Source organism: Ctenopharyngodon idella, chromosome 4 (genome assembly GCF_019924925.1).
Source record: "Ctenopharyngodon idella isolate HZGC_01 chromosome 4, HZGC01, whole genome shotgun sequence".
Lineage (NCBI taxonomy): Eukaryota > Metazoa > Chordata > Actinopteri > Cypriniformes > Xenocyprididae > Ctenopharyngodon > Ctenopharyngodon idella.
In genome coordinates this window covers 14,120,429-14,141,454 of record NC_067223.1, presented here as the reverse complement: position 1 = coordinate 14,141,454, position 21,026 = coordinate 14,120,429, and the positions used below count along the sequence as shown (strand labels likewise).

Here is a 21,026-nt window from a genome sequence, read left to right as displayed (position 1 = left end):
CCACTAATTTCTTAATGATCAGGGGCCTCATGTATAAATGTAGATTCCTCATGTATTTAAGTAGATTTCAGGCGCAGAAGAGAATTGTTTGCCTTTGAACGTGAAAGTCTGGTCTTTTGTATATAATTGTATTTTAACAGAAGAAAAGAGAGGACAGAAGAAAAATCCCATTTAATATTCCATTTGCAACAGTGTAATTCACAAAAATCACCACAGGAGGGCGAAACTCATTTTAGATCTGACTTTTTGCATATATTTATTTAAAAAGAAGATAGTACATAACAAAATCACACACAGATATACTGATACAGTTAATACAAAGAATAATTTAAATGATAACTTTATTAAAGCATTTTTTTTTTCTCTCAGTTTCCATATTTCAATAGGCTGTCAAACAGCTTTCACACATGACTCTTACAGAAATAAAAAAATTCTACAAGAGTAGCTCTGGTTTTCTCATAATTCAATAATAAATCTAAAGAAAAACTTTAGCAGATTTTGTGTGTTTATTTCTGGACAGTCAATGAGTTATCAATCAATAATGACCATCTTTTACCCAGCTTAAACACACGTTAAGATAATCTTTAAATCTAAAACAGCATCAGTGCATCACAGGCTTTGTGGCTCAGTGGATCATTGTTTCCCTTTCAAACATGAAAGTCCTGGTTCAAATCCCACAATTGTTAAAGTTATTCATCATTTAACACAAAGCTCTTGATGAAATCCGTTCAAAACACTCATCATCTCTGTAGTCTCAGTGGCTCAGGAGATAAAGTGTAGTGTTTCCATCATGGTGTCCTGAGTTCAAACCCCACTATTGCTTACTTTCACTTGTTCTCATTAGACAAAGTGTCCCAAAAACCAACTGTTGCTGTGAAATCCATGATGGCTGAGTGGATAAACATATGCTCTCTGAGGATGAGACTGTGATGAAGACATGGGTTCAAATCTCACTTTAACTGCTTTATTGGAAACTCTCAGGATAACAGTAAAATACAAGTTCCTTCACACGTTCAGGTAAGAGATCTGTGGTGCATGGGTATAAGCACTGCCTCAGGGGTTCAAAGGTTGCTGGTTTGATCCCAGCTGGGTCTCTGTCATAGGAGTTAATTTTTTATGTTCATTAGACTCGATTTGCAGTGGTGTAATTCACACAAATCACCACAGGAGGGCGAGACTCTTTTAAGTTCATTAGACTCGATTTGCAGTGGTGTAATTCACACAATTAAACTCGATTTGCAGTGGTGTAATTCACACAAATCACCACAGGAGGGCAAAACTCTAAGTTCATTAGACTCCATTTGCAGTGGTGTAATTCACACAAATCACCACAGGAGGGCGAAACTTTTATGTTCATTAGACTCGATTTGCAGTGGTGTAATTCACACAAATCACCACAGGAGGGCAAAAGACTCGATTTGCAGTGGTGTAATTCACACAAATCACCACAGGAGGGCAAAAGACTCGATTTGCAGTGGCGTAATTCACACAAATCACCACAGAAGGGCAAAACTTTTATGTTCATTAGACTCCATTTGCAGTGGTGTAATTCACAAAAATCTCCACAGGAGGGCGAAACTTTTATGTTCATTAGACTCGATTTGCAGTGGTGTAATTCACACAAATCACCACAGGAGGGCAAAACCCTTTAAGTTCATTAGACTCGATTTGCAGTGGTGTAATTCACACAAATCACCACAAGAGGGCAAAACTCTTTAAGTTCATTAGACTCGATTTGCAGTGATGTAATTCACACAAATCACCACAGGAGGGCGAGACTCTTTTAAGTTCATTAGACTCGATTTGCAGTGATGTAATTCACACAAATCACCACAGGAGGGCGAAACTCTAAGTTCATTAGACTCCATTTGCAGTGGCGTAATTCACACAAATCACCACAGGAGGGCGAAACTTTTATGTTCATTAGACTCGATTTGCAGTGGTGTAATTCACACAAATCTCCACAGGAGGGCGAAAGTTTTATGTTCATTAGACTCGATTTGCAGTGGTGTAATTCACACAAATCACCACAGGAGGGCAAAAGACTCGATTTGCAGTGGTGTAATTCACACAAATCACCACAGGAGGGCAAAAGACTCGATTTGCAGTGGCGTAATTCACACAAATCACCACAGAAGGGCAAAACTTTTATGTTCATTAGACTCCATTTGCAGTGGTGTAATTCACAAAAATCTCCACAGGAGGGCGAAACTTTTATGTTCATTAGACTCGATTTGCAGTGGTGTAATTCACACAAATCACCACAGGAGGGCAAAACCCTTTAAGTTCATTAGACTCGATTTGCAGTGGTGTAATTCACACAAATCACCACAAGAGGGCAAAACTCTTTAAGTTCATTAGACTCGATTTGCAGTGGTGTAATTCACACAAATCACCACAGGAGGGCAAAACTCTTTAAGTTCATTAGACTCAATTTGCAGTGGCGTAATTCACACAAATAACCACAGGAGGGCAAAACTCTTTAAATTCATTAGACTCGATTTGCAGTGGCGTAATTCACACAAATCACCACAGGAGGGCAAAACTTTTATGTTCATTAGACTCGATTTGCAGTGGTGTAATTCACAAAAATCTCCACAGGAGGGCGAAACTTTTATGTTCATTAGACTCAATTTGCAGTGATGTAATTCACAAAAATCTCCACAGGAGGGCGAAACTTTTATGTTCATTAGACTCCATTTGCAGTGGTGTAATTCACACAAATCACCACAGGAGGGCAAAACTCTAAGTTCATTAGACTCGATTTGCAGTGGCGTAATTCACACAAATCACCACAGGAGGGCAAAACTTTTATGTTCATTAGACTCCATTTGCAGTGGTGTAATTCACAAAAATCTCCACAGGAGGGCGAAACTTTTATGTTCATTAGACTCGATTTGCAGTGGTGTAATTCACACAAATCACCACAGGAGGGCAAGACTCTTAAGTTCATTAGACTCGATTTGCAGTGGTGTAATTCACACAAATCACCACAGGAGGGCGAGACTCTTTTAAGTTCATTAGACTCGATTTGCAGTGGTGTAATTCACACAAATCACCACAGGAGGGCAAAACCCTTTAAGTTCATTAGACTCGATTTGCAGTGGCGTAATTCACACAAATCACCACAGGAGGGCAAAACTCTTTAAGTCCATTAGACTCAATTTGCAGTGGCGTAATTCACACAAATCACCACAGGAGGGCGAAACTTTTATGTTCATTAGACTCGATTTGCAGTGGTGTAATTCACACAAATCTCCACAGGAGGGCGAAAGTTTTATGTTCATTAGACTCGATTTGCAGTGGTGTAATTCACACAAATCACCACAGGAGGGCAAAAGACTCGATTTGCAGTGGTGTAATTCACACAAATCACCACAGGAGGGCAAAAGACTCGATTTGCAGTGGCGTAATTCACACAAATCACCACAGGAGGGCGAAACTTTTATGTTCATTAGACTCGATTTGCAGTGGTGTAATTCACACAAATCTCCACAGGAGGGCGAAAGTTTTATGTTCATTAGACTCGATTTGCAGTGGTGTAATTCACACAAATCACCACAGGAGGGCAAAAGACTCGATTTGCAGTGGTGTAATTCACACAAATCACCACAGGAGGGCAAAAGACTCGATTTGCAGTGGTGTAATTCACACAAATCACCACAGGAGGGCAAAAGACTCGATTTGCAGTGGCGTAATTCACACAAATCACCACAGAAGGGCAAAACTTTTATGTTCATTAGACTCCATTTGCAGTGGTGTAATTCACAAAAATCTCCACAGGAGAGCGAAACTTTTATGTTCATTAGACTCGATTTGCAGTGGTGTAATTCACACAAATCACCACAGGAGGGCAAAAGACTCGATTTGCAGTGGCGTAATTCACACAAATCACCACAGAAGGGCAAAACTTTTATGTTCATTAGACTCCATTTGCAGTGGTGTAATTCACAAAAATCTCCACAGGAGAGCGAAACTTTTATGTTCATTAGACTCGATTTTCAATGGTGTAATTCACACAAATCACCACAAGAGGGCAAAACTCTTTAAGTTCATTAGACTCGATTTGCAGTGGTGTAATTCACACAAATCACCACAGGAGGGCAAAAATCTTTAAGTTCATTAGACTCAATTTGTAGTGGCGTAATTCACACAAATAATCACAGGAGGGCAAAACTCTTTAAATTCATTAGACTCGATTTGCAGTGGCGTAATTCACACAAATCACCACAGGAGGGCAAAACTCTTTAAGTCCATTAGACTCAATTTGCAGTGGCGTAATTCACACAAATCACCACAGGAGGGCGAAACTTTTATGTTCATTAGACTCGATTTGCAGTGGTGTAAATCACAAAAATCTCCACAGGAGGGCGAAACTTTTATGTTCATTAGACTCAATTTGCAGTGATGTAATTCACAAAAATCTCCACAGGAGGGCAAAACTTTTATGTTCATTAGACTCAATTTGCAGTGGTGTAATTCACACAAATCACCACAGGAGGGCAAAACTCTAAGTTCATTAGACTCGATTTGCAGTGGTGTAATTCACACAAATCACCACAGGAGGGCAAAACTCTAAGTTCATTAGACTCGATTTGCAGTGGTGTAATTCACACAAATCACCACAGGAGGGCAAAACCCTAAGTTCATTAGTCTTGATTTGCAGTGATGTAATTCACAAAAATCTCCACAGGAGGGCGAAACTTTTATGTTCATTAGACTCCATTTGCAGTGGTGTAATTCACACAAATCTCCACAGGAGGGCGAAACTTTTATGTTCATTAGACTCCATTTGCAGTGGTGTAATTCACACAAATCACCACAGGAGGGCGAAACTTTTATGTTCATTAGACTCCATTTGCAGTGGTGTAATTCACACAAATCACCACAAGAGGGCGAAACTCATTTTAGATCTGACTTTTTTGCATATATTTATTTAAAAAGAAGATAGTACACAACAAAATCACACAGATGCTGATACAGTTAATACAAAAAATAACTTAAATGATAATAACTTTATTACAGCATATTTTTTCTATCAGTTTCCATATTTCAATAGGCTGTCAAACAGCTTTCACACATGACTCTTACAGAAATAAAAACATTTCTACAAGAGTAGCTCTGGTTTTCTCATAATTCAATAATAAATCTAAAGAAAAACTTTAGCAGATTTTGTGTTTATTTCTGGACAGTCAATGAGTTATCAGTCAATAATGACCATCTTTTACCCAGCTCAAACACACGTTAAGATAATCTTTAAATCTAAAACAGCATCAGTGCATCACAGGCTTTGTGGCTCAGTGGATCATTGTTTCCCTTTCAAACATGAAAGTCCTGGTTCAAATCCCACAATTATTAAAGTTATTCATTATTTAACACAAAGCTCTTGATAAAACCCGTTCAAAACAATGTATATTATATTTTAATGCAGTTATCACACTTGCCTAATTTGCCAATAAACCAGTTTTATTGATTGCAATAAAGACGAAGCTATTGGGGACGTTTGAATAAGAAACGCCGTGTCTGTAATTAGACATGCACACGCAACATTGTTCCAGAACTTCAAATGTTATTTTTAATGTGATGACCACAAACATTATTTGTTCATCCTTCTGAGATTCTCGCCATTTGTAAAACAGGACGCTCCACAATTTAGGAAATCCAACATTTTATATTAAATGTTTATTTAAAAATAAAAAAGACATTAATTACCACTTATATTAGCCATTTCCTTAATAGTTTTTCACTCAGTTTCGCTTTTGAATAAATATTAAACATTATAAAATCACTAGGTTTAAAAATACATTTTGACAAGGTGAAGTATGAAGTACTCACAAAATCACTTTTCTTGTGAATGAATTACACAGAAAGCGAGCACTACACTTTCCCTTATCACAAAAGCTGTCAGACAATGCAGCACAAGCTCAATGATTTTGGCACACTTGTGAAAACTCACATTTTACTCAATGAATCTAAATAAAGTGCACAATAAATCTTTAATTTTTGACGAAAGTGTGAAAACTGATGGTTGAATCGAATTTAGCCGAGGAGGAACACTGTGGTACGTCTTTATTTATTTTTTTATGTCCCCTTTCCTTTGAATAACTAAATTAATGCTAGGCCTGACTATTTAAGTGACTATATTCTGATTATAAACTAAGTATTACACTATTAATGCTTAACACACCAACAAGTGACATTTCACCTAAAGTTTTCCAGCTGACTTATATGCTTATTTTATTGCGGAAGTTCTAAAGAACGCTCTGTGCATAGATCTGTAATACAAAACGAAAAGCAACTGATCGCCCTCCTGTGGTGAAACATGTGAATTACATCAGAGACCCTCCCTTTAGGGGGAGACTCCCAAGTTTAGCTAAAAAATGCGTAATACAGTCCCCGTGAACCGGAATATTGAATAGAGGGCAGGGTTTTACTTTAGCGCTCCTCCTCTCCATCTCTCGCTCATAGCAGACTAACGGTTGGAAGGGGAGTGGTTTACGCGTTTTCAACCCAAACCGTCAAACTGATGTCATCAGAGAATGAACGCCATTCCAGACCGGAAGTAACTTTTCAGATTTTGATTAAAGATTACCACGACAAACTATTTTTTTTTTCTGTGTATTAACTTAAACGGATTAATTGTTCACCACAAGACCAGTAATATGCGCTAACAAAGTGAATAGGGTCAATTTTGATTTCATGACGACTTTTGAAGTCAATAGAGGAGAAAAGTTTACAGATCTAAGAATATATTTGAATATTAACGTTAATAAAGAACAATATTTAGTCTTTATATGGATTATATAACCCATATATTCATTCTTTTGTCCTCTATCTTTCTCGTGATTTTATAAAATATATTTTTTTAAAACATTCAAATAAAAGGAACATAACCAACTAGGCGAATTACATTGCCTTTTCCCCCTAACTCGCATTAGAGGATAATTATATAATTCTGAATTTTCGTAATTGTAATACCTCGTTTGTTTAGCAGAAATATACTGTTATACAAAACGAAAAGCAACTGATCGCCCTCCTGTGGTGAAATATGTGAATGACATCAGAGCCCCTCCATTTAGGGGGAGACTCCCACGTTTAGCTAATTATTATTATTATTTTTCATTTTTTTGTATGGGAACATATCAGCACATCCTAAATGAACTACCTGGGTGCATGACATAATCAGTTGTGAGCTGGTTTTATGAAATCGTCGCGACAATGCTACGATAATTAACCGTGGTTTACTATATAAAAAAAAAAAAAACATTGTTATTATAGTTAAATCATGGTAACCACAAATTAACCATGGTTTTGCTACACTAACCTTAGTTTAACCATGGTATTTGTGGTAAAACTGTGTTTATACAAATGGTAACCATATTCGTCAAAAACATGGTTACTACATTTTTACTATAATAAAACCATGGTTAATTTTCGTAATGACGAAGCCCAATTAATAAAAGTATATTGTACCTTTATATCTTCTCCGATTGTCATGTTGTTGTTCCTCTTGAGTAGTGTGGTTTGATTCTTGCCTTAATAATTTATCTGATTTGAAATTTTCACTGTTTAGTTTCAATTAAGAAGCACGTGTACGGCTTTTTACGTGGTACCTGGCTTTTCTCACCGCAAGTTTAGGATGGACCAATCACAATCATTTGAGAAATACATATAATTTCGTTAAATACTTTTACATAAATAGTCGACTGTATTTTAATGTTTGTCAGATATACATCCTTGAAATTAATATATTTAAATGATCATACTTTGTGTACAAACATATTCAATAAGACAAAAAAGCTTCATCAGATGTTTATGCAGCTCAGAGATTTTGATTTATTTATTAATATATTTATTTATTATTATTTTTTATTAACTTTTTTTTATATTATTTCTCATTTTTTAAAATATCTATAATTTAAATTCAGGGAAGGTTCCTATAATGCTATATAACTGAATGTCACTCTAAACTCTTATTAAATGATCAGGCATCAGGTTATTCTCACATGTACTGAAAGAGCACAGAATCATGTGGGGGGTCACAACAAAAACATCCCAGACAGACCTGAAGAGCCAGTTGGTGGATGAGTTCCATGTAAAAGCTCCCATGACCCGTCACTAGGACAACCCCAGATAAACAACAGCTCACAACAAAGGACCTCATATCAGAGGGACACACCGGAGAGGAACAGCAACTCTCTGGTAGGGCAACCTTTGGGTAGAATTTCTCTTAAAGCTGATTACAAAATATTCTTAAATGAGTTTAAAATCTAGGAAAACTTAAAGCATTTTCTTAAATGCATTGATGAGGGTCAGTTCACAGTATTTCTGAAACAAATGGTTTTTTTGAGTGCACAGCATTCAAGCATATAACTACTGTGTGTGAGGAAGACACTAAAAGATGGTAAGAAACTTCTATCTACTTTTACATTTTCATAACTGTCAAAAAGAGAAAAATCTCCTCCATTCTTTCCCAAAAACTCATAATAAGAACTTTATAGCCTTCAGGCACCAAGAAGTCAAGATCTCAAAGTGCCAAACCTGCCACAAAGAGCAAAAGAAAGCGCTCCTCCCAGAAGAGGTCAGTCAGTGCCAAATCCACTAAGACAGATGTGGATATTCTGAGTCCAGCTGCCATGGAGAACATCTACTACATCTCCCATAATGCAGTGGACTGCTTGGAGTTCAGAGGATTTGGCTGGCCTGGGGCCACCAAGAAGAAAGGAAAAAAGGGCAAAAAACAAAAAAGTAAAAAGTAGATTTGTGCCAATTAAACCTTCCTAGAGGAAAAAGATTTGAAAAGATAATTTCACTTCTTTAAACTGTCAGTTGAATTAAAACAGCAGAATGTTACATTTATCTCAGTTGACTATTTATTTGTGGATTATTTATCTTATCATTTAAAACTTACAACCCAATAAAATGTGATTCCTTCAAACTGTTTTTTTGAAACTCTATTTAAGGTTTTTTAACACATACACTATGGCTCTTTTTACACCTGTTATTAAGATGCGTTTTGATCGATCGGATCACAAGTAGACAAGGGAGACACATTCCCGTTTACACCTGGTGTTTTAATCCGTCTCTTTTGTCCACTTTCATCCACTTCTGTCCTGATTTCTTCGAGGGGAGGGTCTATGGGCTGGTAAATGTATGGGCTTTTTCAGATCTTTCGATCAAATGGACAAAATAAGCTTGTGAACACCACAAGATGAAAACATACGGAGAGCATTAGCTTTCGTTTCTGCTCCGACCGCCTCAAGACTGGCCAAACACTGTGAGTGCGTGTGTTAGAAATCAGGAATGGTGGGAGAACATTGTGTTTGGTACGTTTTTCATCTTCAAACCAAACTTGGGTCTTCAGCCAACAAAGTTTAAATCCCGTCTGGCTAGCGCTCTTTCCATAATGTTTACGTGTTAGGTCAGTAGGTGGGGAGTAGGCAGTCTTTTGTGGCTGTTTGAACACATTTGATCACATGAGCATTTACAATACGAAAGCAATCCGGTCAAATGCGTTTTTGTCTACCTCTGGAAGTGGTCACAAGTGTACAAGCGTAAAACGTTTTAGACCCTGTTTACACCTGTATTTAGCGTCGTCAAAAAAGCATCTTAATACCAGGTGTAAACAGGGCCTTAAATGCAGAGAAATGAAAATCATCAGGTTTCCTTAAAATAAATAACTACCATTCAGTCAATTAGTTATCAACTTTATTGGTAATTTACTAGGTGTTACTCTGTCTCTCCAGACACCCATATAGGTACATAAAATAAGCCACGTAAAACGTTACAAAAGAATATCAGAAGCTTGCAAGTACATTCAAAGAGGCAAATGAATGTTAGTCAAGGCACCAAAGAAATTAAAAGCAGCCTCTAATGCACTTCATTGTTCCACTCAGTGTATAAAGGACATGTAACAATTTTAGAGTGGTTGACTAATGCTAGGATTTGTAAGTTTATGGTAGTGATTTAACAAACATACATTCACACACACACACAGCTTTACAAACTCAGATAAATACAAAGCAGAAAACAGGCTGGTACGGACAGCTCATACGATGTCCCGGGTTCGTCGGATGGCGCAGCACAGCAGCATGCTGAAGATCATGCCAAAGATCTGACAACAAGAGAGAGATGGGTTAATATCTGACACCAGTGTGAGGTGTGAAGAAAGACTGAGCTATCTGCCCAAGAATCTCCTCAGGTGAACAGAAGCATCTACTCACCATGATCACGCCAATGCCAATCCCAACGCCGCCGATCACTTGAAGCCTAGAGGTGAAGACGTCCTCAATAGCACTTGGGCAGCTCTGGAGCAGAAACAAAACAGGTAACTATGGTACATGGGAAAACACTACATATAACTGAAGAGACTTTGTTAAAGATTATGTATTGAGTTTCTGGTACCGTTGTGACAAGGACTTCAAGTCCCTCCTTTTTGGGACAGATGTCAGATACTCCATCAGTCACAAGTCCTGTTTTTCCACAGCAGGTCAACTAAACAAAAGGACACAGGAAAAAAAAAAAAAAAAAAAAAAAAAAAAAATCAGTCAGATTAATGTCGGTAATGTTTTTTACTCTTATGGTTTGAACGAACCATAAAAATGAATACTCACTCCATAGTGAATTGCTCGCAGAGTTTCCTTCAGTGCTTCCTGTTGAGTGCTTTTGTAGTTGTCGAATGTCTGCGTGTAGAAATCTTTGACATCTTTCACGACCTAAGAAGGAAGAGAGAAAGAAAGAAGAGGACTCACTGTGAGAAAATGAATGAGTAACAGGAGAAAGAGAGTAGGAATGTCACCCACCTTGTCTTGATTAGACAATCCCCAGATTCCAGCGGCCACCTCTGCAGCAAAAATGATGAGCAGGAACACGAAGAACTGGAGGCAGCAAGAAAAAGGGAGATGAGGTGAACAAGGACATCAGCAAAAACTGAACATGGTCTTCTTTTTTTTTTTTGGCAAAGACACTCTAAAGTACATGTGAATATTCATTCAGTCTGTTCAAAACTATCCTGATTTCAGAATGGAAAAAGAGCAATAACAACAATAATAATTATAATAATAATAATAAAATAACTAAAAAAAACAAATAAATTAAATTAAAAACCTAATTAAATTAATTGTGATCCACCTGGACACACCGTCAGCGATGTTAAATATAACTAAAAAAAATTAAAAATAAATAATAATAATAATAAATAAATAATTTTAGTTAGATAACATCGCTGATGGGTGACGTATATCCTGTTATATATAAAAGGAGAAACGTCACCTGTGTGTGTGTGTGTGTGTGTGTGTGTGTGTGTGTGTTTTACCCAAAATACTATACTTTTACATATTCTTCAGTTATTGAAAAACTGTTTATTTAATTACCTTGAACAAAACTGAAAATTATTAACAAGACCTCTGTTCAGTAAGTTAACATTTGGAAAATAATGAAATATTAAATCAAGTTTATTGTTTATTATGTTGCTGCCTGCCATTGTGTCAAGGATCAGCCAAATTTCCCTGTGCATAGTGAAACATGGATGTTTAAGAAAGTGCTGCAGTGAGTTTGTGCCATCTAGGGGTTTATAGGAGAATAAAAATCAAATGCCCTTTTTACCCCGATGCCTGTTGTAGCCTAAGGGTATGTTTACACGACAATGCTGTACTAAAAACTGAAAAGTGTTTTCTTTTTGTTTTTGGAAAGTTTTGCGTACAGACGACAACAATGCCAAAACGATCCCGCTCACACGGATCAGCGAAAACGACTAAAAACGCTGTATTCTGCTGCCAGGCCAGTAGATGGCGATGTCACTTTGTAAAGAAACACTACGTGACTGAACACGTAATACACATGCCCATGACACCACCATTTTCACAAATTCGTGTTTTCATAGTTTACACGGAAACGTTAACGGTTTCGTTTTCAAAAACACTTTCAAAAGTTTGTGTTTTCAGGCCCTTTGTCATGTAAATGAACAGCCAAAATGCACAAAAAGTTTTTTTTTTTTTTCTCCATTTTTTGTTGGTGTCGTGTAAACACCCCCTAATACGAATGTAAAACAAAATCTTTTTTTTTTGTGCTGTAAAAGAACTTGGGAGGACTCACCAATCCCAGCATGCATGACGATTCTTTTATTGCTCCACAGCAGCCGAGGAAACCGACCACCATCATGACGGCACCTGCCACAATGAGGATGTAGACCCCTGAGGACAGAGAAAGACAGAACATCTCTTATTTCCCTGTACCTCTACATAAGTCTCATTTATTTGGCTTCTCATCTGAAAAAAATACCGTATTATTGTATTATTCTCAGATATATTCCCTGACTTAAAGTCTAGTCCCAGACTAAAATGCATGTTTAAGCTGTTTTAACTGAAAGCAATTTGAACTGACATATCTTAAAGTATGTCAGTGCCATTGTTTTATCTCTAGATGTACACCAGTGACGTTTTTTTCTAAAAGCTACTTAAATCTCCTAATTGAACTACAGCCTAATCCTGGCTTAATCTAAGCCCTGTCTGTGAAATCAGGCCTTAGTTTATTACTGATACACATTTTGCTTAATGTATAAATGATAAGTTTTCCCTTAATGTTTATCTATGCAAAGCAAAATATGCAAAACAAGATTCCATGCAAGTGTACTGTGGTGTATCCATAGAAACACTAAAACACCAGCCCACTAGCTGCTCTTCTGGACAGTCTGTCATTAGGATGTTTGGCATTGCAGGACGGCCCGCTGTCACTCAAAGTGCTTTCGAAACCTCTGGCAGGCACTTGGACACTTTCCCACTGAGTTTATCATTTTTTTGGATCAGTGGAGGCGAGCATTCTTCTGTCAAATCTCGAAAAGGAAAATAAACCACACAAAACAAAAGGAGGTGGGACGGGCACAAACAATGCGGGTTCTGTTGGCGAGGAGGAGAAAGGCATCTCTGTGAGGGATGATGGCAAGGGGCAGAGAGCCGGCATCGTGTGGGCCAAAGCCAGCCTCCTCCAAAACAGCACAGCCATTATAACTCAACCAACCTGCCTCTTAAAAAACAAACACGCAGACAGAAACCCAACATCACGCTCTCTATATTTAGGTGGTTTTCGCACTTGAAAATCTGAGCCATGTTTTATTAGGGTGTTGGTTTCCGGTTTAAAGCTCAATTCGCTGATTGTTGCTCTGTGGTCTTTCTCTGCGAGCCTCCAAAACTGACGAGGAATTCAGTCTTTGTGACTTTAAACAAACACAGCATAGAAGAATAGATGGAGTGCTTCGAATACTGGACGTGATTTGTTGCTTTAAGAACTGGATTGTTCAGTGAATGTCAAGATGATGTTATTATATACACAACTGTTCAAATGTTTGGAACCATTTTTAAAGATTTTTTAATGTTTTTGAAAAAAAGTCATACTCAACAAGGCTGCATTCATTTGATCAAAAACACAGTAAAACACTATCAAATCAGCATATTAGAATGATTATTTTATATTAGAAGGATCATGTGACACTGAAGACTGGAGCAATGATTCTGCTTTGCCATCACAGGAATAAATTATATTTTAAAATACATTAAAATAGAAAACAGTTCTTTTAAATTGTAATAATATTTCATAAATTTACCGTTTTACTGTATTTTGATCAAATAAGCTTTGGTGAGCTTAACATACTTCTATAAATCATACTGATCATCTGTAGACAAGCCAAAACAACTCATCTCATTTTATGTTACAATCGTAGTGTTAATGACGCACCACTCACATGACAGATGGTCTGGTGTCTGGAAATAGGTGTGGTCTGGTTCCCATGACTACCATTATAACTCCAACCCAAACATCAACTTACAAAGACCTGATGTAGGTGTAGGTGATAAAGGGAGCATGTACGACAGTGTTGGGGGATAAAGGTGGATTTCTGATCCACTGAGAAAATACAGAACTGAGGAATCTAGTTGGGGAATGGCCAAATCTCACCTGTGAGGAACACAGATGGGGAATCTTCTGCAGTAAAGAGTTCTTTAGTTCTTTCATCGAAACGCAGCCAGAGACCAACAGCCAAAACTCCTGTACCTGCGAGCTGTGGAAACAAACAAAACAGTTTAATATATCCAATAAAATCTTAAGTTTGAACAATGGCCAGACCAAAAATACAGTCTGCATGGTGCCATCTGAAAACACAGACATGGGCAAACTGAGTAACCACATTATAGAGGAAATATAGCTGCAGGCCAAGCATGGCAAGGGTGGAACGTACAGGAAGTCAGGCTTGAAACCAAGTATGTTACTCTTTTTCCCTTGAGAGAATGAAGTTCAACAGGCCTTGTGGAACAAAAAAGTCACCTATGTCCTCAAAGAGCAGACAAACCTGATAATCTTGCTAGACTGCATTGAGACAGAGATATGCAAAACTATGCTGAACCAAATCTAATTCGTCTTGACCAACTCCAGCACTTCCCAGGACACTAATGTGGCTTCCATGAATGAGTAACATGTAGGAACAAGAACGATTACAATCTAGTACATGTTCTCACGGCCAAAAGTTAATCAACAGCCCACAAACGCACCTCACAGTCAAAACAGATAAAAAAATAAAAAGAACCATGCCTACGTACTTCATTTTTTATTGTTGTGCACATGGAAAAGTAGGTTCAACTTTTCATTCTCCTTCAACTTTCTAAGAATTTGCACAAATGGTGAATCAGTGCATTTCCTCAGGTGCGTTGACAAATGACGCAATGAATACTGAGAAACAAACCATACTAGCTAAACCAGATCACACTAAAGAACCCTTACTCTTTCACACACACACACACACACACACACACACACACACACACACACACACACACCCCTCTGGCACTTGACAAACAGAGTTGCAATTCTCCACTTTTCTTCTGTTTTGGAAAAGTCACAGATATGAGTCACAGTGAGTCACTGCCAGGGGCGTGGAGGCTTGTCCCTCAAAGATTCCCAAACTTATCCCGTCTTTTTCCACCCGCCCACACACACAACAAGAGTTACTGATGGGTGGATTTAGGGTTTGCTAGTTTACTCACTCACCACAAAGCCAACTTAAGACCAGGCCCAAATATCAAAGCCACTTTAAATGGCCACTTTAAGACAAGATAAATGCAACAGACCACACCTTATTTTTGCTGTTATCCGTGAAATAATATATTCAAGAGGTCTGCATTTACTTGTGTGCAATGTTAAAACATCATACAGTCAAGCTAAAAGGTCATTCTGAACACATTTTCAGTCTACAACAGGCTCAAATAAAAGTCATCAACCAAAGAAAGGTTAATGGCTGACAAACCTACATATTATAAACTAGATCTACATTAAGATTGTATGAATGAACTAACCACTAAGCACAGCTTCCGTTTAATAAGCAGGTCTGTGAACAAGGAACTCAAATTTGTTGTTCAAGGTTGAACATTGTAAGCAAAATAACACAGCATGTTACGAATCACGCATCTCTCAAAAAACATACACTACATCCAACTAGGCAAGCAAAAAAAGTATGACATGTAAACAACCATCTTAACAAACACTTATATCCTCACCACATCACATTCAAGCCACATTTACATTTCTGTATAAGTATGTTCCCTTTTTACTCTACAAACATACATTTAAATTAGCATGTGCTCGTGTAATGATGAAAATTACCTACCCAGAAGATAAAGTTGAAGATAAAGAGCAAGTATTTGACACACTGAAGTCCTCCACCTGCAGCCATGACTATAAAGTTAGTGTAGTTTCAAGAGAAAACACCCGATACTGAGCACCTGAAACGTGCTTCTTTCCAACCTTAAAACAGGGCGAGTGAACAAAAAAAAAAAAAATTCCAGCGGGCCGCACCCTCCTACCTGGTCTTTGTCAGAGGGAAAAGAAGGAGGGGCAAAACCATTTCAGATTTACCGTGTCACAGGGGAAGTAGAGGAAGAACATATATAAGAGGTTACCTGCTGCTCAGTCATGCAGAAAAACTGAACTAACACAATTCAGTAGCTTATAAATGGAGTTAAAAAAATAAAAGTATAAAAAATCTATATTTTGCTTTAGATGCCAAAACGGCATCAACACAAGCTGATCAGGTTTTACTTTTCATGTAACTCGAGCTGTCCCTCAGGAACACTGGGAACACAGCTATTGTCCCTTTGCTTGACACATTTTCTCTCTTTAAGTGGTTAGAAACAGAGACAGCACATTAACCTTTAAAGCCTGCTGTATCATATTTCATATATAAATTTATAAGTCAAAACATTGCTAAAACCTGTTGCATATCTTTTGATAGTTTCTACTTTTATAGCAAGTAAAAGGTCTTTTCTAAAAATGTCCATCTTCATCAGGTCCATGTGTCTTTTTGCTGTGAATCCTTTAATGGTTTTTTATAAAGTACTGTACATGTAAGAATAACTTTTATATTGTTAGTTATATTTTCAAGAAGCACATTTGTTGGACTGAAGTGTCTTAGGTTTACTTGATTATCCATACATCATTTTTAGAAAAATCATAAAATGTAATTATGAAATATGATACAACAGGCTTTTAAGGAAAGTTTATTTGTGCAATCTCCCAATTTTTCCTCCACAATGAAAACTACATACGTTGATCATAAAGCTAGCATTTAAATATCATCTTACTAAGACATATTGGGTGTGACGACTGATATACTGCCTTTTATGTAATGTCATTGATTTACATTACAAGCTATCATTATTTCATCTTACTTTTTGGCCAACAACAACATCTGCACCAAATTTCATATTTTTGCTCAGTTTGGGCCTCTGAATAAAATCTGTGTTTTTTCTCCTCAAGTATGAGTTCCATATTCTCACTATATCATATGAGCCATAAAAGCCTGATATATCAATCAAATATGATACATACGCAAACTTTTTTTTTAAGTTTTTTTTTTTCTGAATCATAATCATGCACTGTTCACTGTTGGCCAGAGGAGAACTGGCCCCCCGACTGAGTCTGGTTTCTCCCAAGGTTTTCTTCTCCTGTTTGTCACCTGAAGTCACCTGTTGGAGTTTGGGTTCCTTGCTGCCGTCGCCTTTGGCTTGCTTAGTTGGGGACACTTGACATTTGATATTCAACAATGTTTTGATCTGCCTGCATCGACACCATTGTATGCGAACTAAACTGAACTGGACGATGACATCACTGTTTACTCCAGTGCTGATATAGATAAATTGACTAAATTAATAACTATTGATTCTTACAACGGAATTAATCAATACTGAATTTACTTAAAGGTGCGATATGTAATATTTTCTGTCCGCTAGAGGTCGATAGAGGCCTATTCAAAACAAAGGCGTAGCTTGATGATGCCAGGTTTGAGCACGGAATCTTGGGACATGTGGTCTTCACCTCACAGCCGGTGGAAAAGAATTGGGATAGGACTCGGGAAGAAATCATGTTCATGGATGCGATTATTAATGTTACTGTAGTATAAAGCAGAGCAGGACCGAGTGTTGTGGGAGCTGAACAAGGCCGCTGGAGCGATTGCGCAACACACGCCTCACGAGCAGCAGAACTTTTATTATGCCACAGTCGCTGGCACTGCTTCCGCTTTTCCGGTCATGAGTATGAGGTAACACAGCTCTGTTTATCATATTAGATACATTTGAGTGTGTTGAAAATGTTATAACGTTACTCTGTGCGTTCGCTCGGCGGCTGCTGTGAGACACTTGTTATACACTGCAGTAAGATAGATCTATTTTAGAATATCATATTAAATGCTGGATGGCTTGTGTTGATAAATGGCATGCAATTAATTTTAAAACGTATTGTATGATGGAGAAAATTCTGTATTACTGTTACTAAAAATAAAGCTGCATCTGATTATGCTATGTTAGCTACTTGACAAAACAGTGTTTTTCTCTGAGGCATGGTAAAGCATGGTACTTGCGAAAAATCAAGAAAATTAGATTTAAACTATAAGACTAAACGTGTTGAGCTATATAACAATAATTAGTTTTCTGTCTATAAATATATCAAAACCGTTGTTCCCTTGCCTATTAAAGGAACACTCCAATTTTTTTGAAAATAGGCTCATTTTCCAACTCCCCTAGAGTTAAACAGTTGAGTTTTACCGTTTTCGAATCCATTCAGCTGATCTCCAGGTCTGGCGGTACCACTTTTAGCATAGCTTAGCATAGTTCATTGAATCTGATTAGACCCTTAGCATCTCGCTCAAAAATGACCAAAGAGTTTCAATATTTTTCCTATTTAAAACTTGACTCTTCTGTAGTTACATCGTGTACTAAGACTGACGGAAAATGAAAAGTTGCAATTTTCTAGGCCGATATGGATAGGAACTATACTCTCATTCCGGCGTAATAATCAAGGAACTTTGCTGCCGTACCATGGGTGCAGCAGGCGCAATGATATTACGCAGCGTCTCTCACAAATGTCTCCATGGTTGCAAGGCACGCTCCCTGTGCAAGCAGGGGGTCACAGGCGCTGCGTAATATCATTGCGCACAACTATGCTACGCTATGCTAAAAGTGGTACCGCCAGACCCGGAGATCGGCTGAATGGATTCGAAAACGGTAAAACTCAACTGTTTAACTCTAGGGGAGTTGGAAAATGAGCCTATTTTCAAAAAAAGTGGAGTGTTCCTTTAAAACATGTAAATATTAAAGCATCTTTGGTGTTTCCATGATTTCTACAAAATAAAACCGAGGGTAACGCGGGTATGATGCAATTGACAGGTGACTCCTCACATGTCCCGGAGCCTTGGTTAAAATTGCAATTTTCTCACGATTTACAAATAGTTGCAAACATTTGGGATGTTGTAAGTACTCAAGTGAACAAAATATGTAACCCTGGCCTAGTGGTTTTTACTGCAAAATTCTTACATATTGCACCTTTAAGCTGGACAATGACACCATTTTCTTTAAGAGCTGCTGTGCAGCAAAAATTATTCGCCAGTTATCACTGTAAAGCTGCTTTGACACAATCTGCATTGTAAAAAGCGCTATATAAATAAGGTGACTTTTAAAAAATCTGACTATTATTTCATTTGTCAGGCTTGACAGGGTTAAGGATGGATGTGGTAGGCGAGGACAAATCTTAATTTTCCCTAAGATTCAACAGTTTATGAGATGAACCCACTGGGGATCAGATTAACCTACTTGAATAAAAACAAAATCATTTGGTTTAAAGTTTCCAGGTAAGGCACTTATTTTCAAAACCAAACTTATCAAACTGTGCTATTATCGATTATTAGTATATTTTTCTATTCATTTCTATAGACTACATGTAGCGTAGGTATCTTAATATTTAGTTGCTGTCTTTCTTTCCTTTTTTTGTGGGATGATCATTCCTGGGGCTAAATTTATCCTAATTTATGGGATGGAGTAGTGATGCGGTTGCCTAGCAACAGGTATGCAAAACTTTGACTTGTTCGTCTTCCTATGAAGAACAAATGACCATCTTGAACAGAGCATACCCTTCGTTTTCACATTTCTGTCTAAAAACTTGTCTACTCGTGAACTACTCAACCAATATTTAAAAACAAAAACGAGAAAATAGTTAAAAGAACAAACAATGGCAGAAAGTTATATGTTTTGTCTTTAGGTTCTTCACATGTTTTGCTTACCAGCTGCCCATAACGCCCGATTTTGAATCACACTATTGCGAAATATTAGCTTATGAATATTAATTAGCGCGTGCTGACGTTGGTAACCTTCCTAGAGGCGACACCCAGTCACGTAATCTAATTACTAATTACGTAATCTAACAGTTATGAGTCGATTCGTATTTTTATTTTGAAAAACAAACACGTACAAAGAAGTTACACTTTCATTACGTTTAATTTCATTAGGTTAGCTATGGGAATATTATGAAGAAATGTATTTGCCAACAAATCAACGCAATTTGCGATCATATCAACTTATTGGTTTCATCAGTCAAGATGCTGATCATCACGTTACGTAATCAAAATTAATAAATTAGCCTTCGCCATAGTAGCTACTAGAGCTTTTCGAAATGACAAATGTAGCCAATCAATGACAAACAAATTCAGCACAAACCTTTAACACATATTTGCCGCGGTTAATAATCCAACAAGTATTTAGCTATTTATGAAGCATATTCAAAGACTACTGGTTAGGCAGAATAGCAAGTCTATATTAAACATTACGAGCTTTGATACAGTTTTTGGCAATAAATAAACATCCAGGAGTGAACTGTATTAAACTCACCCAAAATATGAAATTAAAGGCGAATAGGATGTATTTGATGCACTGCTCTCCACTGGACAGACCTGACTTAGACATCATGTATATCCAGGTTATAAGTCAAATAAACAGCAACAGAAATTTTTGTTGTTCTCAGTTTAAATTCCCAAAGGTCTGTATCTGTCCTTGTGTTGCTCGTCTGTGGCTCAGTGCTGCTGTCCTGAAGGGGAAGTGACTCTGTTTATAACGGTAAACTCCCACCTCTCATGTGAGAAAGGGAGAAGCTCTGTCTGTAACCTTCTCTTGTCTTTCTTTTTTCTTTCTTTCTTTCTTTCTTTCTTTCTTTCTTGATGCTCATCTTATGTCATTAATAAATATATTTAAGTAATGCATTTGTATGTATTCAAACAATGATTGGTATTTGTAGAACATGTCAAAATTGTCCTCTCATGATCTCTCTGTCTTGTCTTCTGGGCTTGTTTTTAGACTGTGGAACTCTTTCACACAAAGACTGCGGCACAAGAAAATGGCACTTTGCACCTTTCTGTGACATGTCTCTGTGTGATTTCATTTTTAACACATTTAGCACATTCAGGGCTTTTCAAAGATGTTTGGAGGTTTCACCAAGACAACAAGTTCTCCTTGGTTTTTAAAAATGAATGATCAAATTTAGCACTCTTATGGAAAAATGATAATATTTTATAATTATCATCTAAATCTGACTAATTTTCAAATTGTTTGTTATAAATCAACATCTCAGGAGAATGTTATGGGGTTTCTAATCAAAATATGACTTTCTGTTACAAAACAGGGCATTGTTTTTATACATGTCCTCAGTCGAGGACACCAGGACTA

At 37.3% G+C, this 21,026-nt stretch overlaps 2 protein-coding genes across 3 annotated transcripts; one reads left to right on the top strand and one right to left on the bottom strand.

The window, feature by feature from the left end:
* Positions 1-7,670: 7,670 nt before the first annotated feature.
* LOC127510938 (small lysine-rich protein 1) lies at positions 7,671-9,999 on the top strand. Its single transcript, XM_051891115.1, has 2 exons — positions 7,671-8,404; positions 8,502-9,999. The coding sequence occupies exons 1-2, from the start codon at positions 8,402-8,404 to the stop codon at positions 8,757-8,759; spliced, it is 261 nt and encodes an 86-aa protein (XP_051747075.1). The 5' UTR covers positions 7,671-8,401; the 3' UTR covers positions 8,760-9,999.
* On the bottom strand, positions 9,692-20,444 carry cd9b (CD9 molecule b). 2 transcript variants are annotated; one of them, XM_051891113.1, is made up of 8 exons: positions 20,196-20,444; positions 13,948-14,050; positions 12,094-12,191; positions 10,803-10,877; positions 10,614-10,715; positions 10,405-10,494; positions 10,224-10,307; positions 9,692-10,114 (listed from the first exon to the last, which is right to left on the bottom strand). In XM_051891113.1, exons 1-8 carry the CDS (start codon positions 20,271-20,273, stop codon positions 10,049-10,051), a joined length of 696 nt encoding a protein of 231 aa, XP_051747073.1. In that variant the 5' UTR covers positions 20,274-20,444; the 3' UTR covers positions 9,692-10,048. The 2 variants fall into 2 exon arrangements, with proteins under 2 accessions (XP_051747073.1, XP_051747074.1); XM_051891114.1 differs by lacking the exon at positions 20,196-20,444 and adding an exon at positions 15,650-15,836.
* Between the last annotated feature and the right edge of the window lie 582 nt (positions 20,445-21,026).

Excerpts from the sequence above, each read along its gene's own strand:
- cd9b (XM_051891113.1), bottom strand. The coding sequence starts at position 20,273 with ATGATGTCTAAGTCAGGTCTGTCCAGTGGAGAGCAGTGCATCAAATAC. Across the intron at positions 14,051-20,195 it reads CCTTTAATTTCATATTTTGG|CTCGCAGGTACAGGAGTTTT; the intron begins GTGAGTTTAATA and ends TTGTTTCCACAG. Across the intron at positions 10,878-12,093 it reads CGTCATGCATGCTGGGATTG|TTCTTCGTGTTCCTGCTCAT; the intron begins GTGAGTCCTCCC and ends TGCTGCCTCCAG.